At 52.4% G+C, this 27833-nt stretch overlaps 2 protein-coding genes across 8 annotated transcripts in view; one reads left to right on the forward strand and one right to left on the reverse strand.

The window, feature by feature from the left end:
• NSMCE1 (NSE1 component of SMC5/6 complex) overlaps positions 1 to 792 on the forward strand; it is a 37303-nt gene extending 36511 nt beyond the window's left edge. For all 3 annotated transcript variants that reach the window (XM_055409720.2, XM_055409722.2, XM_055409721.2), the window contains 2 exons: positions 7 to 127; positions 578 to 792. In XM_055409720.2, coding sequence (XP_055265695.1) covers positions 7 to 127; positions 578 to 657 — 201 coding nt within the window. In that variant the 3' untranslated portion in view covers positions 658 to 792. The remainder of the gene's footprint in view (positions 1 to 6; positions 128 to 577) is intronic.
• Positions 793 to 1358: 566 nt separating this feature from the next.
• Positions 1359 to 26822, reverse strand: KDM8 (lysine demethylase 8 (putative)). 5 transcript variants are annotated; one of them, XM_088833319.1, is made up of 9 exons: positions 26676 to 26811; positions 23410 to 23625; positions 14237 to 14732; positions 12903 to 13069; positions 11765 to 11881; positions 9756 to 9840; positions 6283 to 6432; positions 5357 to 5449; positions 1359 to 5286 (listed from the first exon to the last, which is right to left on the reverse strand). In XM_088833319.1, the coding sequence occupies exons 3-9, from the start codon at positions 14702 to 14704 to the stop codon at positions 5122 to 5124; spliced, it is 1245 nt and encodes a 414-aa protein (XP_088689445.1). In that variant the 5' UTR covers positions 14705 to 14732; positions 23410 to 23625; positions 26676 to 26811; the 3' UTR covers positions 1359 to 5121. The 5 variants fall into 5 exon arrangements, with proteins under 5 accessions (XP_088689445.1, XP_088689447.1, XP_088689446.1 ...); XM_088833321.1 differs by lacking the exons at positions 23410 to 23625; positions 26676 to 26811 and adding an exon at positions 26375 to 26582; XM_088833320.1 differs by lacking the exons at positions 23410 to 23625; positions 26676 to 26811 and adding an exon at positions 24277 to 24583.
• Positions 26823 to 27833: the final 1011 nt, after the last annotated feature.

Below are 27833 nucleotides of genomic sequence, written 5' to 3' on the forward strand. Positions count from 1 at the left end.
TTTCAGGGTCAAAGCTGCGAGACGTGTGGAATCAGGATGCACTTACCTTGTGTGGCCAAGTACTTCCAGGCCAGCTCAGAGCCTCACTGCCCCCACTGTAACGACTACTGGCCGCACGAGGTGCCAGGTCTGTGTCCCCGAGCCGCTCGCTTTCCTCCTGGCCTGTGGCGGAGCTGTGTGTATGCCTGGGTGTTCGTGCCCGGCCCTGAGGGGGCACCGGGGTGGGGGGTGGACATGGCACCCCAACAAGGGCTCCACGTGTGTGTGTGGGCCCCAGGCCCCGCATACTGAAGTACCTTCTGCAGTCAGTGGAGGCCGGCCTGTTTACTGGCCTTGGTTCCACAAGGCTGTCTGGAACCCAGCAGAAACCCTGAGATGCGAGAGGGTCTGGTGTAGTAGACACGCTCCCCCGCAGCTGTCTCTGGAGGGGAGGTGAAAGCGCATCCCCAGACTGGGGCTCATTCTGCCTCCCTGGAGGGTGAAATGTTCCATGGGACAGAGTCCTTGGCACAGGCTTGTGACTGGGGATGTCCACCAGCCCCACCACTCACAGTACCTTCTGGCTTTCTGTGTACAGAAGTCTTCAACCCTGAGAAGGAGAGGGAGACTGGTCTGTCCAGATCGAACAAAAGGTCCTCGCGGTCCCGGCAGCACTAGCCAGCCGCCGCCTTCGGGGGAGTGACCACGTGCCCCATTTGGAAGAGAGGCATCAGTTTCATGTTTCACATGGATCACCTTTTTATCTTTTATGTTTGCTTGTTAACAGGTTTGGAATAAACTTGCTCAGCAGCCTCTGCGGCCTCGTCTGGTGGTGCGCCCCTCTCCTGGCACTCGCTGAGAGCTGGGGGCTGGGGCTCGGGTCTGGGCCGAGGCTGGCTGAGCGCCTCCTGCCCAGCACAGCCTGAGGCCACTTGCTCAGGGCAGCGTTGCCTTCAGTCCCCAACTCTGGTCACTGGTCCTACTCACACTGGCCAGCCCAGCTTACTGGACGTGTGGGAGCCTTGCCCTTGGGCCCGCCCCATGCCCCGCACCCTCCCTGGCCTGAGATGCACTGGCCTGAACGGCACGAGGCTGCGGGAGGGGCTGTGGCTGTGTCCTCACTGGGCACTCTGCCCTGCCTGCAGCTGCCCCAGGCTGGACCCAGGAAGTCAGCCTGGATGCCTCCTTCCCCTGGGCCTCCTGCATCAAGCGTGCCACCAAATCCTGTGCAGCCACCTGCCGGATGGCCCTCAGCCCCATGGCCACCACCCAGGCTGGCCCAGCTTCCCTCCCCTCTGCACTGCTTCCAGCTTCTCCCCCAGGGTCACCCTCCTGTGGTGCCTGGCCGCCCCTGCTAAAGCTCATGATGGCCCCTGTTGCCCTGAGGCTTAGGCCACGCAGTGGGGCCCTGTGCGTTTCACTGTCTCTCCCCGCCCACTTTCCAGGGCGTGGCATTTCTCTGTTCCTGAATGAACTTTCCTGTTCCTCAGCCCCCAGCCTGCACACATGGTCCCTCCGCCTGCCTGCTCTCCCCTCGCGTGTCCTGCCCTTGCTGACAGCACCTGTTCACCCTACAGGCCTTGGCGAGGCGGTCACCGCCTCCATGTCCAATCCCTGGCCTGCCTGCTCGTCCTCAGCCATCACTTGCCACACTACTTAAATTCCCTGACTCCCCTCCCTTTCACCCCAGTGTCAATCAGGACCCCTTCAGTCCTGATAGAAAACCCAACTCAGACTGGCTTCAGCACGGAAGGCCAGAGTGGGTAAGGGGCTTGATGTAGTGGGTCCAGGGGTGCCACCACGCGTCTGCATTGCTGTCCCCACCCTGTTGTCATGGGTCGGCCTCATGCTGGGGCTAATAATGGTCTTCCAGCACATCCAGCCTCTTTCTGCATGGTAGCAAAACGGCTGCCATACTTGCTGGACCCGCTCACCCAGCCCCCACCATCAGGAGGAAGAGGGCAGGTCTCATTTAGTGGCTCCCTCATCCCGGCAAACATCGTCTGCACACCTGTGGAAGTGGGGTCGGAGAGTCCAGGGGGTGCTGGCGACCTGGGTCTCCCCTCAACCACAGGAAGGAGCCCCTCCTGAGCCACGTGGCCTAGTGAGGAAGAAATCATTTCAGCAAGTTGAGTATGATGTTACAGGCAGAGAGGAAAAGAGCTGTGGGCGCTGAAAGAGTGGTGTGTCCTCCATCCATGCGGGGAGTGACACTGCCCGATTCACCTCCGTCGATGGCTGTGGAGTGTGACCCAGGTCCAACCTCCCAGGCGGTGAAAGGTGTTCAGCTGGAGCCCGTGTGAGCCAGGATGGACCTTGGCCCAGCCTTCTGAGGGCAAACGCAAGCCTTTGTGAAACCCTGTAGAAGCCCCGACTAGTTTGGGGCTGGGGGGTGCCAGGCACACCACAGAAACCACCCTCATCAGCTTACCCAGAAAAGGGATTTCTCACAAGGCTCTGAAGAAGCTCGCTGAGGGCATAGCAAGTCAGGAGAGCTGCTTCAGAAAAGACAGTCTTGGATTCGGGCATTCTGGCTGGTCAGACCCCTTCCTAGCCACAGTGGGTACCAAACAGCAGCTCCCACTATTCTGTCCATCCTCTGCTGTGCCCTCAAGATGCAGGTAGCTCCAGCTACTGCACCCTCCAAGGCTGCACCCCTGGGGAGAGGGAGTCCTCCACAGTGCTGTTCTAGGCAAGGAGGCAGGATGCTGGGGGCCCAGAGCAGAGCAGCACCCTGTGGCCTGCTGCATGTCCGAGCAGGGGGCTGGGCAGTCAATGAGGCAGGGTCGCGCCAGGCCAGTGCAGAGGAAGCTCTGAGCACCTGCTGCTGGGGCGCTGCCCTGCTGCCATCTCCCCTGCGTGGACACCAGCATGAACTTCCTGGGGACCCCTAACCCCCAATTTGCAGGCACTCAGGGCCCATGTGTCCGCTCTGCCCGTCCCCCAGCACAGCCTGTCGTCCACTGCCCGGCACTCCCACTGGTACCCTGACCGTGTCACCCCAGGGATCACTGGACCAGGGACACTCGCTGCTCATCCACTCTCGAGCCTCCCCCTTCTGTCCTCCTCACAGGGCAGCTCCAGCAGACCTCGTCCCTCCTGCCCTGGGACAGTCCGGGCCCTGCTGACCCCACATGCCCTCTCCAGCGCTGCGCGGGCCCCGTCCTCACTCCCAAGGCTAAGGTGTTGCTGCCTCAGGGCCCCTGTGCCTGCTGTGGGGAGCACCTTCCTCAGGTCTCACTCAGTTCCGGATTCCGGGTCCGTCAGGCTTCTACTCAGATGTCTACTGCGACGTCCCCATCTGACAAGGGACATCTGCTCAGGCGGCCAGGCCGCGATATGTTCTAAAGAACATTTCCTCTAGTCCCTAACTTCAGAACCAGAGCACAGATGACCCGCTCCTCGTCCGTCATCCGCGGCTCAGAGCAGGACTGGGCTGCTGTGGGAGCTGGAACCGGGGAGGGGTGAGGGCTCCACGGGCAGCTCCGGAGCAACAGCTCATCTGCGGCCCGGCGGCCACGCTCCTCACTGGTGGTGAGCCTGCGGACATGGTGGCTTTCCTATTTTATGCCTCACTACCTTCAGCGGTGTTATTTACTATAGATTCTTCACATGAAAAATCAGGTAAATAACTATTGATATTGCCGGGTAGGGGGATAAACGACCTCTTCAAAACCTGCTCAGAGCCCTCGGTTCCTTTCTAAATGGCTCTCTTATTTCCCCGTCCATCAGGCCAGGCCCTGGCTTGGGCTCACTCACAGAATCAGTCCCTCGGCCTCCCTGCTCCTCCCGTCCAAGAGGCAGCTTTCTCTAGGGCCTGTTCTTAAGGTCTCTCCGCTCAAAACTCTGAAGCCCCGAGACCTACATGGTGAGGTTCAAATTCCTTGGCCCGATTACAGAGGACATTAGGAGCTGGTTTTGGATGTCCATCAATGCTTTCTATCCTCGCTTCTCCCAGTAACTGGAGGGGGTTTGGGGGGAAGCTTATGAGACAGACCTCACCAAGCAGAGCGGCCACCCCGGCATCTGGCGTTGCCCCTGGGTGGTCCCAGGCCCGCCGGTCAGAACCCTCCCTGGGGTTTCTGAGCTGTGGGTCGAGGTGCAGGGATCTGGAGTTGACCTACTGGGGCCATCACCCACAGGGGAGAAAGCTATCCACCTGCAAGAGAGCAGAGACGGAAACCAAGGCCAGACCAGCAGATGTGTGTGGCGGAGGAGGGGAGGAGGCCTGGTGGGTGGAGGCCTGGCCCTCGGCTTCCTCCGCAGCTCTTCCTGCAGGTCTGTGATACCCCCGCCCCCGGCATCCTCACCTGGTCAAAACTCAAAACCAACCATGTTTTATACAAATGAAACAAACGTGTTTATGCGAAGTCTGAAGCCTGGGTCTCTCCTAACCTAAAACCATCTTCGGAGAGTAGTGACCCCTGGGTAATGGGGACAGCAAGGGGCAGGAGGGGGGCCTACCAGACGTTCTGTTTCTTGACTGGAAACTGGTCAGTGGGAGGATGTGGAGTGGAAAATCCACCAAGCGAGCGGGGGTGAGCACTTCTCTGAAGGCAGGTTACACTTTGGTAAAAAAAGAAACCACCTCAGACGCCCCACTGCCCAGCAGAGGCCTGAGCTGAGCAAGACACTGAGGGTCCCCGCCCCGGTGACCAGGGCATGGCCACCGCGCTCGAGCCCGCAGGCTGCAGCTGTCCTGACGGACCAGTCGGCACAGAACGGTGTTAACAACCAAACTAATGATGAAGCCTGGTGACAGCAGCTGAGGTCTGCAGCACAGCTCCGCCCGTGCCCCGTCCCTGGAGCCCTCTGTGGCGAGGACCAGCGCTGCCATTTTCCAGATGGAGACGCGCACAGCGGAGCTGCTTGCCCCAAACCACATAGCAGTTCAGTGATGGGGCCAGGCCTGAGTCCAGGCAGCCCACCTCGGAGCCCAGGAGCTTCCGTGTGGGTCGCGGACCTGGACTGTTGTCCTGGGGTCCCGCCTGCCTGCCTCCGCCACCCACAGCAGCCGGGCCACCCCTGGGCCTGCGTGTCTCTGACAAAGGTGTCCTCAGGCAGCTGGTCCCTGGGCCGGGCCCAATGTGAAGGATGCGTGTGACCGCGAGCACGTCTGTGAGCCTGGCCCCCCGCTCTCGGCTACGACCACCAGAAGCTGACGGAGAAGCTCAGGTCCAGGGCCCGCACGTAATGCCAGTGCTTCTCCGGGATGAAGAGGACCTCGCCTGGGGACAGGACACAGGACAGGAAGGGGGCCTCGGCAAACCTGGGGAACTTCTCCAGGTCGGGGTTCTCCACGTCGACCTGAGAGAGAAGGGAGTCACCCGTCTGGTCTCAGACAGGGTGGGGGTCCCACCAGGTCCCCTAGGCTCACCTGGCTCGTGTTGTGAAGAAGGTGTGTGTCGTGGGGGTACAGCGCCTCCGACTCCTGCGGGGAGTACAGCCGGATGTACTTCCTGCCCATCACCTGCAGGGAAGAGACCCCCTCCATGAGCAGGTGCCCTGCTGTCCCCGCGCAACCCTCCTCGCCTCCCCGGCCAGCCTGCCCACACCCAGCACACGTGTTAGGTCAAGTGCCTCGCTACTGTCCCGAACAGTCGACAGGCACTTGGCTGTGGCCACCGCTGTTTAAGTGCTTCATGTGTGTTAGCTAATCCTTGCCACGACCCTCCGAGGTGGTTTATCACCCCCCAGCCTCCCATTTTACAGGTGAGGAAATGGAGGCATAGAGAGGCCGAGTTGCCCACGTTGACAAAGCTGCGAAGTGACAGCTGTGTTCACACCAGGTGGTCTGGCTCCCAGCCTCTCCGTTGCATCCGGGGAACGGGCCCTAGGCTGGAAGAACACTCTGGCTTGTCAAACCTCTCTGCCTGTGATGGAAGGTTTTATAACAGATGTCCCCCACCCCCCACGCCCCTTATAACACATCAGGCTCCTCTGTCTGCACCCCAGAAAAACCACCCAGTGGCTGAGCAGCTTCCCTGTATTTGGAGAGAGGGTTCTGGCAGGAGAAGCCAGCCTGGCTCTGATGGATGGTAGGGGGACGGCAGCCATGGGGGCACTTGCCCCATGCTGAGACGGCACCCTGGCCCTGCTCTGCCTGTGTGAGGCGTCCGACGGGATCCCAGATGATCCAGGGGTCTGGAAGCAGCCCCTCCCCACCCTGAGGCCCGGTACCGCGTCTCTGTTTTCACTTTGGTCCATGCCCCTGTCTGCAGTTCATCTCCCTGGTGTTTACACGTGGAAAATGTGTGGCCAGGCTGGGAGGAGGGGACGGCCGAGGTTCTGAGCGGCCCCAACCTGGGCCAGGAAGTTCTGCTGGGGGTCCTGGTGGAGCGGGGAGATGGTGCCTTGTGGGCCGAACCAGGCGTTGATGGTGATCTCCTCTTCCTCTCCATTGCCCAGGCAGCAGTAATCGGGGATGCTGATGTCCTGCTTCAGCTCCGGGATCTGACAGAGCAAATGAGGCGGGTTAAGGCCAGGCCTGTGTGACTCAGCAGCCTAGATGCCAACCGACTCTTAAGCAGAAGGCCAATACTGTCTGTCTTCTCGTGTAATATGACACTGGCCACAGTTTACTGCACAGGAATTTAAAAGTCAATTTTAAAAAGTAAATATATAATTACTAGGGAAGGGTTATAATTTTATTTTCAGGTTTCTTTCCATGTCACATTTCTTTCCATGTCATTTTATCTTTATTTCCTTTTTTAAAAAAACATGACACCACTACTTTGTCTTAAAAATAAACCAGCTTGCCATTTTCTAAAGCTATCACAACATTTTAGAAAGTCAAAGAAAAAAGATGGGACTGAGTATTTATTTTTCACATCTCTGGAGAGGAAGGTTTTTCCAAAACTTACTGCTGGTAAAGCAATCACAATCAGTACATTTAAGATAAATGAAAGTAAGTATATTAATATAAAATAAGTGAATTCCAATAAAATGGAAAACATCTGAACTGTGGTAAATGAAGGTTCATGTAGAGCATTCATATAAAATAATAAGGATCCCTATATGTAAAGTTACAGAAATAAGCAAAGGACAAAAATCAGATCATACATAAACAGGCTTTCAGTCCCATCAGCAAAGTAATCCAAATTAAATACTGTCATCATTTCCTACTAATCAAATTAGCAAAGACTGAAAAAGTGGTAACACCCAGTGGTGGTGAGGATGTGGTAAAGTGAGCAGCCCCGTGCCAGGCTGCTGGTGGCATCAGTGATCATGTGTGGAAGTCTTAAAGCCGTGCAGGCCTTGACCCCGTTGGAAGTGAGCTTTGTGCTGTGCCTTTGTGTGGAGGTGTCCTGGGGTGGGGTGTCCTCCAGGAGGAGTGAAGCTGGGACTCTGGGGGTGGGGGTGGGGGGCAGACAAGGTCTCATGAGGAGGTGGGTGGGCTCGCCCGCCCCAGCATCATCAGTGAACGCCTCTAATGAGAGAAGACTCTTCCTCGGGTTACGCTGGGGTTGCGTCCCAATAAGCCTATGGTAGTTTGAAAATATCAGAAGCTGAAAACGCAACCTACAGAACATCATAGCTGAGCTGAGCCTGGCTTAAACGTGCTCAGAACACTTTCGTTAGCCTACAGCTGGGCAAAAGCATCAAACACAAAGTCTTGTTTTATAATGGAGTGTTGACCGATATCACCCAATTTATTGGATACCGTACTCAAAGTGAAAACCAGAATGTTATCCGGGTTCAGAGTGGCTGGAAGTGTATCCACTGCTTACTGGTGTGACTGTGTGATAGACTGTGTTGAGGGACCGGGAGACCCAGCCCAGCATCACATAGTATGGTAAACATACCACTAAGTCCAGGAAAAGAACATGATTCAAAATCCAAAGTACAGTTTCTACTGAATGCCTATGCTTTGGTATGGCCATAAAGTTGAATAATTATAATTTGGGGACTGTCTGTACTTTAAAACAGCAAGTACCCTCAAGTAGCCCCCTCATGACTTCCTATCCCCCACACCCACCCTATTTTCTGACCAGACCGAATGCAGCGGGGGCTCCAAGGCCAGGGCTGGTGAGGAATCCAGCACCCAGAGGGAGGGGCCAGAGCTGCCTTCTACAGGTCTGGTCAGGAAGCGGTCTCAGCCAGTGTGAGTGGTTTCCTCTGAGACTCTGGTTCTTTCCAAACGAGGCCAGTCCACCGCAGCCCTGCCAAACCCCAACCGCCAAGACTGCCTGCCATGCTTGCAAGTGCTCAGGGACTCTGGGGAATTAAACACAGAATCAAGTTTGGTTCCCAAAGTGTTGCAAAGGAGACCCACTCTGCTAGCTTAATCAGGTATCTTCAGAGTGAGCTCTCCAGGTCTGAAGGGACACCTGCAGGCGGAGTGGCCATTCCTTTAGCGCACACATCACTAGGGAAGGCTGGAATGCTCTCCCTGTGGGGAGCTTGGGCTGTTTTGCACGTAAAAAAGCTGCTGTGTCCACTGCTCTGGGCTGATGGCGAAGTTCACGTCCTGAGGTGACTTGTCCTGTGGTAGGGCGGCGGGGGGTGGCGGGTAGGTCCTCAAGCTACATGCAGGATCCCCAAGGCCTCTGGGAAGCACCTGCTTCTCTCCCGCCAGGCACACTGTCACACCACACAGTTTCTGGCTGGGATTACACCAGACCCCGGCCCTTGGGATGCTGGGAAGCTGACTGGTCCCTGATGACATCATCAGGATTCCTGAGAGGTGACTGGTTGTCCAGATGATGTAATCGGATGCACGGGCCAAGGATTCAGAGACCTTAAGAGGAGAAACTGTCCCAGGTGGGACTGAGACTTGAAGGCAGGCCTAGCACAAAATATTCTGAAACATGGGGTCACTGGGAGGAAGGTCAGTAAGAGGTTTTGGGGCAACAGGTTTTGGGTGGGAGACCCTGAGCTTGGTGGAGAAGGCCCCAGAAGCTGTGCAGAAGCCAGCCGGGCGTCCCTTCTGTGCTGCATGGCAGCCCCAGGGCTCTGGTTGCTCAGAGTGTCCCCATGGTAGTTGGAACAACAGAGGGGAAAACACACCTCTGGGGGCCTAAGACAAAAACGGCTTCAAAGCCTTTGTCCATCTTAAAAATAATCACGTCCTTTGTCTTCTTCTCCTCAATGTGCTTCCTCGTATTCTTGTCAAATGGCAATTACTTGCTCCAGGACAGGGAGCCAAGCTGACCATGGCTTCCAGGGGCCCTGGAGGCTGAGCCTTGGTACGACTGAGGCCAGGGGATGGGACAGGCCAGTCTCTTGAGATCACACAGCAGAGGCCTGATCAACTCAAATCCCCCTTTTCCTCATTTAGCGAGAGGACGGGGAAAGGACCCAGGAGTCCTCACGTGGGGAGGCCTGGGCAAGAGACCACAGCTCACCTGGCCCCATTGCTGCCTCCCCCGTGTAACTTTGGACCTGCAGCTCCCAGAGGCTGGCAGAGTCCCAACTGGGGCTAGAGGTCAAGGTCAGCAGGAACTCACTTGTTCTGGGTCAGGTTGGGGCCTGCCACCGTCACCTGGTTCCCAGAACCAGTTCTGACCACACTCAGCCTTCCAACTCCATCCCCCGGGTGCCACTGAAGGTGGCCTCCTCATCCCTCAGCCCAGTCCCGGGGCCTGGTCTGCCCCTTGCTGCCTGCTGGTGAGAAGGGCACCAGGTGAGTGTGCCTCCCTGCTCAGAGCAGGGGGCAGAACCAGGAGGAAGCAACGGAGGTTACTACCCCTTTCCTGCCCCCTGGGGTCATTGCCCCAGAAGGGAGGTGGGAGAAGGCGAGAGGGTGAAGGATGGAGGAGCGTGGTCTGACTTACCTGGTCAAAGAGCTGGTGCTGAGCAAGGTACCCGACGTCCTTCGGCTGCTCCACGGGAGAAAAACCAGAGGGGACACAGAAAGCCCTGTTAGGTGTGACAGAGAGGTCCCTGGAGCTGCCAGTTCGGCTAGCTCTCAGCATCCTGCCCGTGGCAACCACCCAAGGGCCCTCTTCTCCATCCTGTTTGGTCCCCCTCCTCCGACCCCGGGGCCAGTATCATCCCTCGCCAGCCAGCAGGAATGGGCTGATGGGGGCACTCAGGATCTGGTACTGCCTGTGCCATTGAGGTGGACCTGAGTAAGTCACCCGGAGCCCCGGGGCTCACTTTCCATGAAATGTGAAGGGGCTGCACACACATAAGAATTATTTAAAAATAAAAATGGAATCATACAATATGCATTACTTTGAAGTCTGCTTTTCAATTTAATGATACATCGTGACTATCTCTTCAAGTGGATGCATGCATCTGTGACTCATTCTTTTGATGGATGCATGTTTTATAGACAGGATGCATCATTATCCATTCAACCATTCCCCAGCTGGTAGACATTCACGTGGGTCTGCCATGGTGTTTCAGTAAACAGCTGAATGCATGCGTGTGTGTGTGCTAAGTCACTTCAGTTGTGTCCGACTCTTTACGACCCCATGGGCTGTAACCTGCCAGGCTCCTCTGTCTATGGGATTCTCGAGGCAAGAATACTGGAGTGGGGTGCCATGCCCTTCTCCAGGGGATCTTCCCAACCCGCGTCTCTTATGTCTCCTGCATTGGCAGGCAGTTCTTTACCACTAGCGCCACCTGGGAAGCCCACACAGCCAAATGCTCTGGTCCTATTTACATGCCTCCAAAAGTAGAACATTGCGGTCAAGGAGTACACACATTTTAAATCTTAATAGCTTCTGCCAGGTTGTTTTCCCAAACACTACATCATTTATACCCTCACCAGCCATTAATGGCAGTACCCACTTTTCCACATCTCTGACCACACTGGAGATGATCATTTTGTGAAAAATTCTGCCAAGCAGACGAAAGAAAAGATCAGTGCTTTTCAAACTGGGCTCCTGGATGCTCAGGGATTCTCTGAAGATGCCTGAGGGCAGACGGGGGCAGGGCAGATGCAACGCAGGGCGCCACTGACCCCAACAGTGGCCAAAGCGGACAACGGGTATCAGGAAGAGGAAGACACCCAAGGTCCTCACTGTTAAGAAACGACAAAACCGTGCAGTTGGGCTTTGGAAGACAATCTGGCCGTTCCTCAAAAGGTTACACACAGCGTGGCCACCTGATCCAGCAATTCCACTCCACATATAGACCGAGGAGAAGTGGAATCACACGTCCACACAAAACCGTGCATGTGAACGTTCACAGCATTTTTCACACTAGCCGAAAAGTGGACACAACCCAAATGGCCATCCACTGAGGAATGGATAAACAAGACGTGGTCTATCCATCAAAGGGATAGTTTGGCCATAAAAAGGGACGAGCTATGACAGAGATGATCCTCGAAAACATTATGCGAAATGGAGGGAGCCAGACATGGAAGGTCACGTATTGTATGATTCCAACTATGTGAAATACCCAGAACGGGCAAATCCACAGGAACAGAGAGCAGATCTATGGTTGCCTGGGGACAGGTGGGGAGGGGATACGGGAAGTGACTACTCAGGAGAATGGGGTTTCTGTAGGGTGATGAGAATGTTCTGGAATTACAAATCGGTGATGGTTGCACCATCTTGTAAATATACCCAAAAAGCACTGAGTTGTAACCCAAAAATAAATAAATAAATAAAACCCTCCAAAAAACGAAAGGACCTGAAATGGGGACCCACACATCCTGCCTTCCTTGCACTGGCCAGCCTACTGACCACCGGCCCTTCAAGTATGATTTCTTAACTCCTCCAAAACCTCCCCTGGTGACACGGAAGTTATCCTGCCCACACATGTAACGCGTTCCCTCCCTCCGGAGTATTAGGGGGCCGGAGTCGAACGACACACCTCATTCCTGACGTACTTGCTGATGAACTCGTTGACCGTCATGAGCGTCTGGGACCACTCCTCGTCCGTGTACCTGGACCCGACCTCCACGGGGACGGTGCGGCAGCCAGCGACTTCCTGGATGTACTCCAGACTATTTGGAAGACAGGGGTCAGCATTGCCATCGTTTGCTAAGACCTGCTGGGCGCCCTGCTAAACGTGCTTCACACTGGGCTCCTTTCATTGGCACAGAAGCTCACAAGGTGGAGGGAGACCCTGCTTCACTGTAGAGATGCAGGTGCAAAGAGGTGAGGTCACTTGCCTGCCTGGCACTGGGCAGCTGTTTGCAGATGACACTGACGAATCTGGTTCTTGCTGGGCAGCTCTATTTTCCAGCTCGCCTAGCTTCCCAGCTTCTCTCTCGCATGCCTTATCACAAGCAGAGAGACCTTATTTGGGCCAGTGGCGGACAGTACAGGGTGAGGAGGTGCCTGGTGGGTCCTCAGCTCTGGTGGCCGGGTGCCATGTCCAGCCCTGCCTGTCACCCACCAGGGGACCCATGGCAAGTTGCTTCACCTCTCTGAGCCCACGTTCCTCGTCTGTAAAACGCAGGTGACGACAGTGCCCATCCCATGTCAGGGAAAATGATTACTCCCACAAAGCCACTGCCAAGACTCAGGCTGGTTCTGTCACCTGCCTGAGACATGCCCCCTCGTTTCAAGGCCACCATCCAGCTGCCTGAGCTGACGCCTCCGCCATGAACCTGGGGAGGGACTCAAAGCAGCAAACCCAGGAGCCCGTGGAGAGGGGGTGGGGCTGTCTTGGGTTCTTATTTCTACTCTCAAGCCTCAGGGACCCCTGAGAAAGTTCACAGAATTCCTGAGATCCTGCAAAATGGCATAATAGACTTAACACTGGACTGCCATGATGCACTCACGAAAAACTGCTTAGGGCAAGCAGACTGCAGCAGGTAAGGACCTTATAACCTCTGGAACTGCTTCAGAGGACTGTGCCTTTAATGTAGGTTTAACCCCTCAGCAGTCCATCCCACTTAACTGGCAGTTAAATGTCTATGAGGCTGTATTCTCTTGGGGGGTCATGGGAGGAGGAACGTGGGCATCTTTGGGGATGCTAAATTGGGAAGAGGAACCCTACGGCCCTCGGCGGACACCCACCTCCACTTCTTCATGCATGGCCAGTGGTTGGCCACGCCTTCCAAAATCACAGGCCTCCCGGGAACCAAAAAGTGCTTCTTGAAATACTGGAGGGATGGACAGTAAAGTCGGGGCACTGTTCTTTCTGCTGTCACATCTGGAACTGGCATGCGGTCGTTCCTCGCTTTCTGTTCAGAAAAGCAAGACGGCAACAACCACAGAAAGGTCAGAATTCGAGGCGTTTCGCCAGGAAGGGGCATCAGTGCTAGAAGAGTGGAGGTGTGCTTAGTAGCAACAGGAGCTGTTCGCCTTTATTATCAGTACTACCGTCGTGCTGGAGAAGACTCCTAAGAGTTCCCTCGGACCACGAGGAGATCAAGCCAGTCAATCCTAAAGCATATCAACCCTGAATATTCACTGGAAGGACTGAAGCTGAAGCGCCAATACTCTGTCCACTTGTTGGGAAGACCTGACTCACTGGGAAAGACCCTGATGCTGGGAAAGACTGAAGGCAGGAGGAGATGGGGCGACAGAGGATGAGATGGTGGGATGGCATCACCGACTCGATGGACATGAGTTTGAGCAAACTCCGGGAGATGGTGAAGGACAGGGAAGCCTGGCGTGCTGCAGTCCATGGGGTCGCAAAGAGCTGGACACGACTGAGTGATTGGTCACCACCCTGAGGATCTGTGGGGTATTCTCTGGTACGTGCCCTTAAATACCAGTGAGGACACAAGTGTTAGTCACTCAGTCATGTCCGACTCTTTGCAACCCCATGGACTAAAGCCCGCCAGTCTCCTCTGTCCATGAAATTCTCCAGACAAGAATACTGGAATGGGTTGCCATTCTCTTCTCCAGGGGATCTTCCCAACCCAGGGATCGAACCTAGGTCTCCCACATTGCAGGCAGATTCTTTACCACTGAGTCACCAGGGAAGTCCACCAGGACATCGGCAAGGATCTAAAGGGCAGGACCAATCAGTCACACAAGTTGTAGCATCTCATCCAAACTCGGCCACACAGAGACAGAGGCAGCCAGGAAAGTGGGCCAGGAAGAAGTTGAAACAGACAGGCTCCTGTTGGATATAGGGCTCGGCCACACCAACCCTGAATCCTTTTTCTCAGGAACCACAAAGCTCCCACCCTCCCACTCTCCCCAAGGGGCACGGCTTTTGCACAAGCTGAAAAAAAGAAAAGAAAAAATTGAGGAAAGAGGTTGTTCTGTTTCCAAATTGATGCAGATGCCATTTTTCAACAGGGGGCTTCACCCCAGGGGAGAGCCGACCCGTGCCTTCTAGGAAAATGGGGTGGATGGATTTTGCTGGGTGTGGTCACTGGCTGCCCCGGCCCCCATACCTTTGTGCCGGGCGGCTCCTGGCTCGGGCTGGGGGCAGGCCTCTTTCCCGACGGCAGGTGCTTCTGGAGGACGGCGGCGACTTTGAGGAGGATGTCTCCGAGGATGGCCGCCCCCATCAGCAGGCCCATGTCGCAGGCTTTCAGGGCGGCAGCCACGGAGGCGGCTTCCCCGGGCGGCTCGCACAGACACACGGCTTTCAGGAGGCAGCCGAAGGCGTACACCCGCCGCCAGTCCTTGTCCACGTGCTGCCAGGGCCCCGTGTTGAGCTTCTCCCAGGAGTAGTCCAGGAGCACTTCGCAGGTCTGCAGACACTCGCGCCGCTGGCCCCCGTGGAAGAGCTCGGCGGCTTCCTGCAGCAGCGTCACCACGCTGCCCTCCACCTTCTCTCCCAGCTCCAGCTTCAGCTCCTCTTTCGTGTGGGGCAGGAGGGCCTGGAGGGCCTCCCAGAGTGCGCTGGGCCCCGCCATCAGGCCAGGCAGCTCAGTCTGATGGGTGCTAGAGGGAAAAATTAATTATATATATATATATATATATATATATGAACAAACAAATATATATATATAAAACAAGGTTTATAACAAGGTATATAACATGGTTCATATATATATATATAAACCATGGGTTTCCCAGGTGGCGCTAGTGGTAAAGAGCCTACCCACCAATGCAAGAGTTTTCAGAGACATGGGTTTGATCCCTGGGTTGGGAAGATCCCCTGGAGGCGGGCACGCAACCCACTCCAGTATTCTCCTCTGGAGAACCCCATGGACAGAGGAACCCAGCAGGGCTGCAAAAAGCCAGACACGACTGAAGCGACTTAGCATGCACACACGGAGAAAGATAAGTTTTAGCATAACATCATGTTCTATGCCCATATACCCCTGGTTCTATAATTTCAAAAAATAAGGCTGCAGGGAAGAAAGCTAGATCTGTGATGACATCCAGTGGCCAGAATGTCAACCACTGAGATTTTTCAAAAACCCAAATGGACTTTTTGGCCAACCCAATATATATAAAGAATTTTCCTAGATAAAGACACCTAGAGATCATGCACAGACCTGGTCCCCTACAGGTTCCCAAGGCTTTCCTACTTGTCCTGTGTAATGTACATCTTATCTGCACCGATTCTTCAGCAGTGGGCAGGGTCCCCATTTGTCTGGGGTCACCACTGTATCTTCAGGGCCTGGTATAATACTAGGCATGCAGTGGTCACCGGACCCATGTTTGTTCAGAAAGGAACATGTACTGTCCTTGTCTGGAATGCCTCCAACACCCCTCCTCTCTGGCAAACTCCTATCCAACCTTTAAGGCCCATCTTAACTGATCCCCTATGTGAAGCCAGCCAAGATTCACTGACAGTGTTTTGCGTTTGAACAGCCCTTGAGTTTCTCGCAGTCAGGCTCATAGTAGGCACTAAATTCAGACTACTGAAGACATGATACCTTAATCATCTCAGGAGGAAACCTGGAAATACATAAATCCTACACAAAAAGGTTTATCACAGTTGATGCCTTTAGTAATTTTAGCCTGGACATTATATACAGATGGCAGGCCAGTCTCTATGAATAATTACTAATAAGTGAATAGTCTACTGCTCACAACTTATGGTTATCTATTTGCACTACTGTGTTGTAGGTGATGGCTTCCCAGGTGGCTCAGTGGTAAAAAAATCTGCCTGCCAATGCAGGAGACACAAGGGATGCTGGTTCGATCCCTGGGTTGAGAAGATCTCCTGGAGAAGGAAAGGGCACCCCACACTACTATTCTTGCCTGGGAAATCCCAAGGACAGAAGAGCCTGGAGGGCTACAGTCCATGGGGTTGCAAAGAGTTGGACATGACTGAACACACACACAGGTTGCAGGTGTTATACTAACAGCTGTCATATCCCTATCACATTTGAAACTAAGAAATAGGGACCATCATGCTTTTGCAGAGACTGCTGTATGCTGGGGGTCAACAAACTTTATCTGTGAAGGGCCAGATACCAAATATTTTAGGCTTAGCAGGGCATACAGTCACTGTTGCTGCTCCTCTGTCACTGGAGCATGAAAGCAGCTTTATACAGCGTGTGAACAAACGGGTACAGTGTGTCCCAATAAAACTTTATTTACAAAAACAAACTCTGGCTTAAAGTTCACAACAGTCCGTTCCATCTTCTTCCCGGGCACACAGTTAGACCCCATTTCTCTGTCTCACTTGCAGTTAGATGCGAGCATGACACCATGTTCCAGCTAATGCATGGAACGGGGCATGGAAGGGTCCAGGCCTGGTCCATAAACACTTCCTACACGATCTTCCACACTATCCCTACCCACTGACTAGAAGGGAAGGATTCTGAGGCCCCAGGGGATGACAGCCCCCTAGCTAGGAATGTCCACACTGGAATGCTTTGTGAGCAAAAAATGAACTTGTGTTTAGCCACACAGTGTTGACGATGCTTGTTACAACAGCTATCCTGCCCTGACTGGTCAGTAACTTCCTTCTGGTGTCGAGGAAAGAGAGGCAGAGAACACAGGGGGCATTTGTTGAGTTTTGGTGGCTTGAAATCTTTTCTCTTTCTTAACAACATATCTCCATTTCCTTTTGAGAGAGTCCATCGTGCCCCCTGAGTTCAGTGTGGTGGGATGTTGCCAAGGGGTGGGTATGTGACCCAAGCTAGTCAATGAGTTGCCTCTTTTGAATGTAAACTTTAAGTAGATCAACTAGACCAGAGACAGCTGACATTTCATTCTTCCTAGTGGTAGCTTCTGGACCAGATTGTTCTTGCTAGGGTCTCATAATCATGGTCTACAAGTCCTAGGATGCAGAACCATCATAGTTCTTGTCTTTTTCCAAGTCCAGTTCTCCAACTTTTCATTGATTCCATGGGCTCCAACAGCCTTCCAAGAAATTTCCTCTTGCTTATGTCAGCCAGGGTTGGTTTCTGAGGTTCCTAATGAAAGAACCCTTCACACTCAGGAGCCACTGGTGGATGGTGAAGGCAAGAATGAAGACTTGCCCGTGATAAAGCCCCATCAGATGCTTCACTTCTTGTGAGGGGAGAAAGCCAGTCACCCTCTGGCGGAAGAGAGCCCAGTGATCCTTGCTTGCTATTATGAATCCCCCATCTAATCCCCCTTCTCTTGAGTATGGGCAGGACCTGTAATTTGAGTGGCAGGCAGAATAATGTCCCCCAAAGATGTCCACATCTTAAACCCCAGAACCTGCGAGGATGTTACCTAACATGGCAAAAGGGACTTTGCAGATGTGACTAAGAATAAGGGATTATCCTGGGCTATCTGGCTGGGCCCAAACTAATACTCAAGTCCTTGACGTGATCATTCCTGGCTAAAGTAAGCGTCAGAGGGAAAAGTGATTACAGAATTGTCAGAGAGATGCAGTGCTGCTTTGAAGATGGAGGAAGGGGGCCCCAAGCCAGGGAAGGTGGGCAGTGTCTAGAAGATGGAAAGGGTACGGAGACAGGTTCTCCCCTAGAGCCTTCAGAAGAGGATGAAGCCCTCCTGAGACCTTGGTTTTGGTTCCATGTTGCACTTTTGGCCTACAGAACTGTAAGCTAATAAATTCTTATTGTTTTAAGTCATCAAGTTTGCAGTAATTAGTTACATCAACAAATAGAAAGCTATTAATACATGCCTCCAACCAACAGCTGTGGAGGTTTGGTGTGTGTTAAGTGTGTTGGTCTCTCAGTCATGTCTGACTCTTTGCGACCCCATGGACTGTGGCCTGCCAGGCTCCTCTGTCCATAGAATCCTCCAAGAATACTGGAATGGATAGCTGTTCCCTTCTCCAGGGGATCTTCCCAGCCAAGGGATGGCACCCAGGTCTCCTAAATTGCAGGCAGATTCTTTACCATCTGAGTCATGTGTAGCTGTTTACTTTTTGGCCCAAGAGATGAGATGTCACATCTGGGATCAGGTTCCATAAGACTGGAACATTCATTTTGCTGGCAGACTCTCTCGACTACCTTCTTGGTTTGCATGCACTGATGAGCAAGTGGCCCTGCTGTAGGGGCCCATATGACAAAGAACTCAGGGTGGCTTAGAACCACAGCAAACTAGGAACTGAGGGCCCTCCTGGAATCCAACAGTCCTCCAGGAACTGAATTTTCCCAACAACCACAGGTGCTTAGTGGAGTAGGAAATGGTAACCCACTCCAGTATTCGTGACTGGAGAACTCCATGGACGGAGGAGCCTGGCAGGCTACAGTCCATGAGGTCACAGAGTTGGACACGACTGAGTGACTGAGGATGCATGCAAACAGGTGCTTAGATCTTTGCTCCTTGAACCTTCAGGTAAGAGCTCAGCACTGACACCATAACTGGAGCCTTGTGAGAGATCTTGATGCAGGAAAAAACCAGCTAGCCCACGCCCAGACTCCCAACCTGCAGAAACTGAGATAAGAAACGTGTGTTGTTTTAAGCCACTAAATTTATGGTGATTTGTTACACAGTAATAGATAATAAGGCAAAAGGAGAAGACAGCGGAAGAGGATGAGATGGTTGGATGGCATCACCAACTCAATGGACATGAACTTGGGGCAAACTCCGGGAGACAGTGAGGGACAGGGAGGCCTGGCGTGCTGCAGTCCATGGGGTCGCAAAGAGTCAGACACGACTTAGAGACTGAACAACAGAAGATAATAAACACTTCTACCAGATTTCCTGGCCACCTTGGGACTCTGTCTATAACTCAGAGAGAACAGCAGGACAAACATGGCTCCCTTCGGCCCTAATGTGTGTGAAGAGGTCAGCAGCAGATAGAGAAGCAAAGTTGGGTGAAGGATGCTAGAGATATGGCCCCCGAAGGTACGCCAGGCAAGCCATTCCTATTTCCGGGCCCCATTCCAGCTCACTCCCCACCAGCTCTGGAATATTTGGTATTCAGCAGGTAGAATCCACAAGAGTATTATATGAATTGCCTCATTCCCTCCCACAAATGATGACCCTACAAAGCTGATAGTGTGCATGAAGTGTTTACTGTAAGCCAGGAATGCTCCAAGTACTTTATATATACTCGGTTCTTACAGAAACTCTGAGAAAAGTATTTATCACCTCCATCTTACAGATAAGGAAGCTACAGCAGAGAAGTTAAATGACTTCCCAAAGCAATTCAGCTAGTGTAAGAGGTGGAGAAGAAATTTCAAACTCAGGCAGGACTGCCCTCGTGGTCCAGTGGTTAAGAACCCACCTGTCAGTGCAGGGGACACCAGTTCGATCCCTGGTCCGTGAAGGTCCCCCATGCTTTGGGGCAACTAAGCCTGTGCATCAAAACTAGGAACCTGTGCTCTCAAAACCACACTCGCAACAGGAGACGCCACCTGAATGAGAATCCCAAGCATTGCTTGGGGTCAACCCAAGAGAGTAACCCCTGCTCTCTGCAACTAGGGAAAGCCCGCAAGCAGCAATGACAACTGAGCACAGTCAACATAAATAATTTAAATATTAAAAAAAAAAACCCCAAACCTCAGTCTAGTCCCCCAATCCGTGATCTTATATATGAGGGAACAGAGCCACAAGACCACAAGCCAACACATGGTGAAGCCAGACATCTGGGTTAATTCCATTTTTCTTTTTGGCCGCACCATGCAGCATGTGGGATCTTAGTTCCCAGGCCAGGGACTGAACCCATGGCCCCTGTGATGGAAGCATGGAGTCCTAACCACTGGGCTGCTGGGGAAATTCCCTAGGTTAACTTTGAAGAAAACTCTGAGGCATTATTATTATCCTCATTCTACAGATGAGAAAATCCTATCACTCCCTATAAGAGAAGGGCAAACCTTTACCACTTGTTACTGTTTTTGAGGGACCTCATCCTGGTCCTGTCCAAAAGTAAGAGCAGTCTATTATGGTTTCCCTAGCATCCCTGTCTAATTTTGTTCCTCACAATATTGGGAAGTGAACAGGGATGTATGTGGTCATTTCCCCTGAAACCCCACCCTCCTATTTTGCTGATGAGGAAACTAAAGTCCAGGAGAACAAAAAGAAGTGACTTGACCAAAACACCACAGTCAATCAAGGGCACAGAGACAGGAATTAAAACTTCTGGTCAACCTCCATGCCCTTTTCCTCTGTGCCACGTCAATGCTCTATCGTTTGTCTGTCTTTTGGGCCTCGTCACGCAGCTTGTAGATCTTAGCTCCCCAACTAAGACTGAACCTGCGCTCCTGCAGTGAAAGTGCCGAGTCCGAGCCCCTGGATTGCCAGGGAATCGCCAATGCTGCCTGCTTTGTGTACATTATCTAACAAATCCCTCACAGCTCTACAATGTGAGGTTTTACAGGTGAGTGAAGTGAGATTTGAGAAAATAAGCAATTTGTCCAAAACTTTATAGCAAGTGGCAGCGTGTACCCAGAACACTCTTTGTGTTCAGGCATAAGGACTGTGTCAGCTTTTGGAGCTCTGGATACCAGCTCAGGCCTTGGTTCACAGTGGTTATCCTTCCCAGCTGGCTTACTGCGTGACGGGACTCAGACAGCCTGAGTGGCCTGGCCCAGGCTTGCCAGGATGATTCCTATCTCCAGCTCCTAGAAGATTCTTAAACACCTTGCATTGGCCTCGTTAATAGCAATCTTAGAAGAGTTTCACAGTGCAGCCTTCCAGCACTGGTGGTCTTATCCACCAGCTACACGCAGAAGAATATGTGGACCCACCAACTGGGTGGCCTCAGGGCTCATCTCCCTGAGTGTCTCACATAAGTCTTATAAAGCATTTTTTTTTCAAGTGGCAAATCCATGAGTAATTTTAATTTTCTTCTTTCTTTTCCGCTTTCCATATTAAAAAAATTTTTATTTGCTTTTGATTGAAGGATAATTGCTTTACAATATTGTGCTAGTTTCTACCATACAGCAGGGCTTCCCTGATAGCTCAGTTGGTAAAGAATCTGCCTGCTATGCAGGAGACCCTGGTTCGACTTCTGGCTTGGGAAGATTCCCTGGAGAAGGGATAGGCTACCCACTCCAGTATTCTGGCCTGGAGAATTCCATGGACTGTATAGTCCATGGGGTCGCAAAGAGTCGGACAGGACTGAGCGCCTTTCACTGCCATACAGCAACATGAATCAGCCACGGGTATACATATGTCCCCTCCCTCCTGAACCCACCTCCCGCCTCCCACCCCATCCCAGCCCTCTAGGTTGTCACAGAGCACTGGTTTGAGCTCCCTAAGTCGTATTTGAAAAATCTCATCTCGGGTGTGGAAAGACCTCAGAGGCCTCATATTCAGGCTTCTCACAAAGGTCTATAAAAAGGTCTCCCAGAAGACCACTTATTTGCCTTAATGGAAAAACGGCTTCTACTGGGCCTATGTACCAGCTCTGTAAATTGGTCTCTTGTGGCCTTATTAAATAGCCTCCCAGAGGGTTTCAAATGACCTATAAACTAGTTCCCTGGGATGCAGAATTTTAACCTTTGTAAACCAGCCTCCCCAGGTGACCTCGCAGAGCTCACAAAGGCCTGACAAAACCAGCCTTCAAGGTGCCCTCATGTGCTGCTTTGCAAAATGGCTTCCCAAGGTGGTCTTGTATTTGGTTTTCATAAATACAAATGAAAGGTGGCTGAATGGCTGCTTGGCCAACTGGTTGCGGAAGAGCCTCAGGTGGATGGCCTCCTCTTGGCCACATTAAATAGCTGGAGTAATTTACTTTGAATCTCGAGTTCCTAAGCAAATGTCTTACAACAAGGCCTTCAGAATCTTATGCTGACACTGCACGACACAGCCTTTCAGAGGTGGGAGCTTCAGGATAGCTGAGTTCGTTTTCAAAATGGTTTTACAGGTTGCTTCTGTATGTGTCACCTGAAATGGCCCTGCAGTTCTCATGACTGACCTTAAACACTAGCCTCCCAGAGAGTCTTGTGAGGGCACCACGTGGCAGCCACAGTGAGGCGCCAAGCTGCCCACCATCTGTGTGCGTGCATACGTTTGTGTTAAGTCTCTTCAATCCTGTCCAACTCTTTGCAACCCCACGGACCATAGCCTGCCAGACTCCTCTGTCCATGGGAATCTCCAGGCAAGAATACTGGAGTGGGTTGCCATGCCCTCCTCCAGGGGATCTTCCCAATGCAGGGAGTGAACTCCTGTCTCTTCCATCTCCTGCACTGGCAGGTGGGTTCTTTACCACCAGCGCCTCCTGGGAGTAGTCTTATACACGACTTGGTTCCACAGGCCTCCCAGAACCTTTCCTGATTTGGCTTTTTAAATAGTTGCCACTTAAAACAGCCTTCAGGGGAGGAGTCACATCCTATTATATAAAAGTCTTCCAAAGTGGTCTCATGATCTGCTTTAAAAACTGGCTTCTTTACATACTGGGCTCCTGTGTCAGGGCCAGGGGAGGCCTGGACTTTGTCTTAGCTTTACAACCCTATCTTCTGTGATTCCTGTTAGCCATCTGAAATGGCCTTAGAGGAGAAAGGCCCCTCCCTGGCTGTATGAAACAGTCATCCAGAGGAGCTCGCCTTACGAGGCTGTAAGCAGCAGCTTTCACACGACCAGTTGATACAGCCTTTCAGTGAAGGTCAGGAATAGGCTACATGACCCTGCTTTTCTCAGTGGATCACATTGGTGCGTGTGTTGCTAAGTCGCTTCAGTCATGTCCGACTCTTTGCAACCCTGTGAACTGTAGCCCACCAGGCTCCTGTCCATGGGATTCTCCAGGCAAGAATCCTGGAGTGGGTTGCCATCCCTCCTCCAGGGGATCTTCCCGACACAGGGATCATACATGCATCTCTTACGTCCCCTGCACTGGGAGGCAGGTTCTTTACCAGTAGCACCACTGGGAAGACCCCATCCAGGCCTCACGTCCAGGCTTTACAAATCAGGCTTCCAGCATTCCCCATTGGTCTGACAGAAAGGTTTCTTGACAATCGTTATCAAGCAATTTTCTGGAGGAAGGTATCAGCCTGAATAGTCTCATGGCCTGGCTTTGCTGATTTGCTTCCCAGAGTTCCTCACTGAATTTCCTTTTTAATAAAAGGCTGTAGTAAATGAAGGGGCCTTCCAGAGGAGGGAATCAGGGTAAACTGTATGAACAATCTTTCAGAGTGGGACTGCGGACTGGCCTTTACGCTGCCCACCCGCTCACCCCCCACACCTGACCAAGAGCGCCACATAAAAGGGATAAGCAAGTTCCACAAAGAGCCTTCTGGTAATCAGCTATAGGTCGGTTAACCACAGAATTTACCATACAAACCAGGATGCCAGGCAGTGCTGAGTTGCTCAGTCATGTTCAACTCTTTTGTGACCTCCTGGACTGAGCCTATCAGGCTTCTCTGTCCGTGGAATTTCCCAGGCAAGAATACTGGAGTCAGTTGCCATTTCCTACTCCAGGGGATCTTTCTGACCCAGGGATCAAACCCAAGGCTCCCATGTCTCCTGCACTGGCAGGTGGATTCTTCACCTGGGAAGCAGGACGTATAAGCCTTTTAGTTATAAGCCTAAGCTTGGTAAAATATACATTTATTTTTCTCTTTCAAAATTGTTTATTCTCATCATTTTCTCTGTTTTTCACTGCTTGGGACTGTCATTTCTGCATTTAGGAATTTCACCTTACACAAGTCGAATACTGGAATTGCTGAATATTGGAAGTAGCTTTCAGGGCCAAGTCATAAACTGGCATTATTCCAGGCAAATTGAGACCCACAGTCCCCCAAATCATCAGTTCAGTTCAGTTCAGTCACTCAGTCGTGTCCGACTCTTTGTGATCCCATGACTGCAGCATGCCAGGCCTCCCTGTCCATCACCAACTCCCGGAGTTTACCCAAACTAATGTCCACTGAGTCAGTGATGCCATCCAACCAGCTCATTCTCTGTCTTCCCCTTCTCCTCCTGCTTTCAATCTTTCCCAGCACCAGAGTCTTTTCAAATGAGTTAGTTCTTTGCATCAGGTGGCCAAAGTATTGGAGTTTCAGCTTCAGCATCAGTCCTTCCAATGAATATTTAGGACTGATTTCCTTTAGGATGGACTGGTTGAATCTCCTTGCTGTCCAAGGGACTCTCAAGAGTCTCCTTCAACACCACCATTCAAAAGCATCAATTCTTTGGCACTTACCTTTCTTTACAGCCCAACTCTCACATCCATACATGACTACTGGAAACACCGCAGCTTTGACTAAATGGACCTTTGTTGGCAAAGTAATGTCTCTGCTTTTTAATATGCTGTCTAGGTTGGTCATAACTTTTCTTCCAAGGAGCAAGCGTCTTTTAACTTCATGGCTGCAGTCACCATCGGCAGTGATTTTGGAGCCCAAGAAAATAAAGTCTGTCACTGTTTCTACTGTTTCCCCATCTATTAGCCATGAAGTGATGTGACCAGAGGGCTTCCCTGGTGGCTCAGAGGTTAAAGCATCTACCTCCAATGCGGGAGACCCGGGTTCGATCCCTGGGTCGGGAAGATCCCCTGGAGAAGGAAACGGTAACCCACTCCATTATTCTTGCCTGGAGAATCCCATGGATGGAGAAGCCTGGTAGGCTACAGTCCACGGGGTCGCAAAGTCGGACATGACTGAGCAACGGAACGGATGTGACCAGATGCCATGATCTTAGTTTCCTGAATGTTGCCATATGATAAAGCCCGAGTGGCCTTGTAAACTCACTTTAATCAGTCTTCCTGGGATTAACTGGTATTGGCCTTAAAAGATATCTTGTTGGTTACAGATGGCTGTTTTTTGAAAGGGGTGAGGATAGAGGTGAATTGCCTTTTATAAAAGGTTGTATTAAATGAACGAACCTTCCAGAGAATGTTCCTGTGTCCTAGCTTTGTAAACTGACCTCCCAGACCACCACCTGTCTATACTGACCTCTCCACGTAAGACAGCTTTCATGGGAAGGTCAGGTACCGGTTGCATGCTGCTGCTGCTGCCAAGTCACTTCAGTCGTGTCCGACTCTGTGTGGCCCCATAGATGGAAGCCCACCAGGCTCCCCCGTCCCTGGGATTCTCCAGGCAAGAACACCGGAGTGGGTTGCCATTTCCTTCTCCAATGTGTGAAAGTGAAAAGTGAAAGTGAAGTCGCTCAGTCGTGTCCAACCCTTAGCGACCCCACGGACTGCAGCCTACCAGGCTCCTCCATCCACGGGATTTTCTAGGCAAGAGTACTGGAGTGGCTTGCCATTGCCTTCTCCGACCGGTTGCATAGAACTGCTCTTTTCAGTGGACTGTCTTGGCTTCTTACATAAAGGTCCGTTTGCTGGCATACGAAATAATCTTGAAAAGGTGGGGGGTGGTGCCGGGGAGGTTGTCAGAAAAAGACTGTATGAGCTAGCCTCTCACACTGACTTTTGGCTTGGCTGTATAGACCAAAGACAGCTTTGCTGGTCACGTAAAACACCAAGCAGCCAAGTACAGGCTGTACACAACCAACGGCTTAACTCGGGTCCTGAACTTCATGAATTGCCATCCAGATGGAGTACATCATTAGAAGGTGGCGTCTGGTTGGCTGTTAGACAACAGCACAAGTGGGTTCCTGTCAGCTCTAAAATAAAGCCTTCTAGGAAGCCAGTGCAGTCATCCCAGCATTCTCTTAAATTATATTTAAGGCTCTGAAGTGCTTCTCGGAATATATCAGCTTCAATCTAGCTTTCTGGGAACAGGCTGCTCAGTTCTGTAAAGTGCAGAAAGGCTTGGGCTGGAGCCCTATGGTGTGATCCCAACACATGCCCTGACTTGCTCTAACCCTGCTAAGCACCACGACTTATCTTTGCTGGATTCCGAGGGCGCGTACAAACACTGCGAAGCACAGGGGCCTTCGAGTCGCATCAGTGAAAGTTGCTCAGTCGTGTCCGACTTTTTGCTACCCCATGGACTCTACAGTTCATGGAATTCTCCAGGCCAGAATACTGGAGTGGGGTGCCTTTCCCATCACCTCCAACGGATCTTCCCAACCCAGATCGAACCCAGGACTCCCCCATTGCTGGCGAATTCTTTACCAGCTGAGCCACCAGGGAAGCCCAAGAATACTGGAGTGGGTAGCCTATCCCGTCTCCAGGGGATCTTCCCGACCTAGGAATCGAACTAGGGTCTCTCCTGCGTTGCAGGCTGATTCTTTACCCGCTGAGCTACCAGGTAAGCCCTGAGCTACGAACCAACCAGATACCAAAAAGCGCGCAAGCGCACAGTAGCCTGGTCGCACGCAAGCGCAAAAAGCATTACCTGCCATAAGGGGAGCATTGCGCATGCGCGGGCCCTAGGCCCTCTCCTCCGCGGCTCTGGAGAGTCGACCGGCTAAACTGCGTTCTCAGAGCGCATGCGCCGCCCCGGTTTTCCCCTCCGCAAGGCCCCGCTGAGTTTCGGGCTCTGAAGGGCTGTCCCGGGCTTTCCAAGGCGCACGCGCGAGACGGTCCCTGCCGGCTTTGCCTCTACATGCGACGCCTGCGCAGTCCTTTCCCTGCGTCTGGCGCCCTCCGCTTCTAAGGAGCCAGAGCTGCTCACTCCTCTCGAGTTGCTCACCTACCTGGCTCAGATTTGGACGGTATCGACTCGCCGGAGGCCGACGACGGCTTGTCCTATGAAAACCGAACGCTCCGGCCCTCTCCGAGTAGTCAGAGGCTTGCCGGAGTATCGATCACTCGCAGCTCGATTGCCCACCAAGGCATGCCTAGCGAAGCGCCGAGTGATCGATGCCGTGGCCCCGCCCCGCCCGACTTTAAAGGCGGGAGGGTGGAGCTATGGCCTAGGGTTGTTGGGCCTTTCCCTTGGTTTCTGCTCTGTCGCGTGGGGACACCCGCGATTACCTCTGTAACGGTAACTTCGTACCCAAAGCAGTTTCTCACCCACATTTTGTCAGTCAGTCCCCTTTTTACAGAGAGATGAATCAAGGTAAACCAGTCCATCCTAAAGGAAATCAATACTCAATATTCATTAGAAGGACTGATGCTGAAGCTGAAGCTCCAGTACTTTGTCCACCTGATGCGAAGAGCCGATTCGTTAGAAAAGACCCTGATGCTGGGAAAGATTGAAGGCAGGAGGAAAAGGGAATGACAGAGGATGAGATGGTTGGATGGCATCACCGACTGGATGGACATGAGTTTGAGCAAGCTCCGGGAGACGGTGAAGGACAGAGAAGCCTGGTGTGCTGCAGTTCATGGGCTTGCAAAGAGTCGGGCACTACTCAGCAACAGAACAACAGCAGAATCAAGGCTCAGTGAAATAAAGTGGCCAAATATTTGTACTTTAGGAAAGTCGCAGATGCTGACTTTTCAAAGTTCACCCCCAAGTGCTGCATCCATGGCCTGTGGAAGTGAGGACCAGGGTGTCAATATGGAGTGGCATCCAGGGGGTCAGAGCCTTCACTTCTGCCACTGCTGCCTTGATGTTGGGTGGTGTGGGCATCACCCCAGGACGTCTGGTTTTGATCATTCGCCCTACAGCCTTGAAGGACCAGGCCGTTGGAAGCACTGAGCAGAATGCTGAGAGTTTGGCTCATACTGGTTTTGGAGGCTGGGTAGAAATGGGAAGGAAACTCATTTACTAGTGTTAAAGAAAACTTTATTTGTCATATCTGTTAAAGAAGGTATTGTTTAGTCACTAAGTTGTGTCCAACCCTTTGCAACCCCATGGAATGCAGCCTGCGAAGCTTTTCTGTCCATGGGATCTTCCGGGCAAGAATACT

Source organism: Moschus berezovskii, chromosome 27, assembly GCF_049115385.1.
Source record: "Moschus berezovskii isolate FMDL1 chromosome 27, NW_MosBer_1.0, whole genome shotgun sequence".
In the NCBI taxonomy this organism is placed as follows: Eukaryota; Metazoa; Chordata; class Mammalia; order Artiodactyla; family Moschidae; genus Moschus; species Moschus berezovskii.

What these genes read in the sequence shown, in the direction of transcription:
- KDM8 (XM_088833319.1), bottom strand. Translation starts at nt 14,704, where the DNA reads ATGGCGGGGCCCAGCGCACTCTGGGAGGCCCTCCAGGCCCTCCTGCCC. An exon ending in CCATGCATGAAGAAGTGGAG is followed by an intron (nt 11,882 to 12,902) that starts GTGGGTGTCCGC and finishes TCTTCCAAATAG; the next exon opens with TCTGGAGTACATCCAGGAAG. An exon ending in GTCAACGAGTTCATCAGCAA is followed by an intron (nt 9,841 to 11,764) that starts GTACGTCAGGAA and finishes CACACCTAACAG; the next exon opens with GGCTTTCTGTGTCCCCTCTG.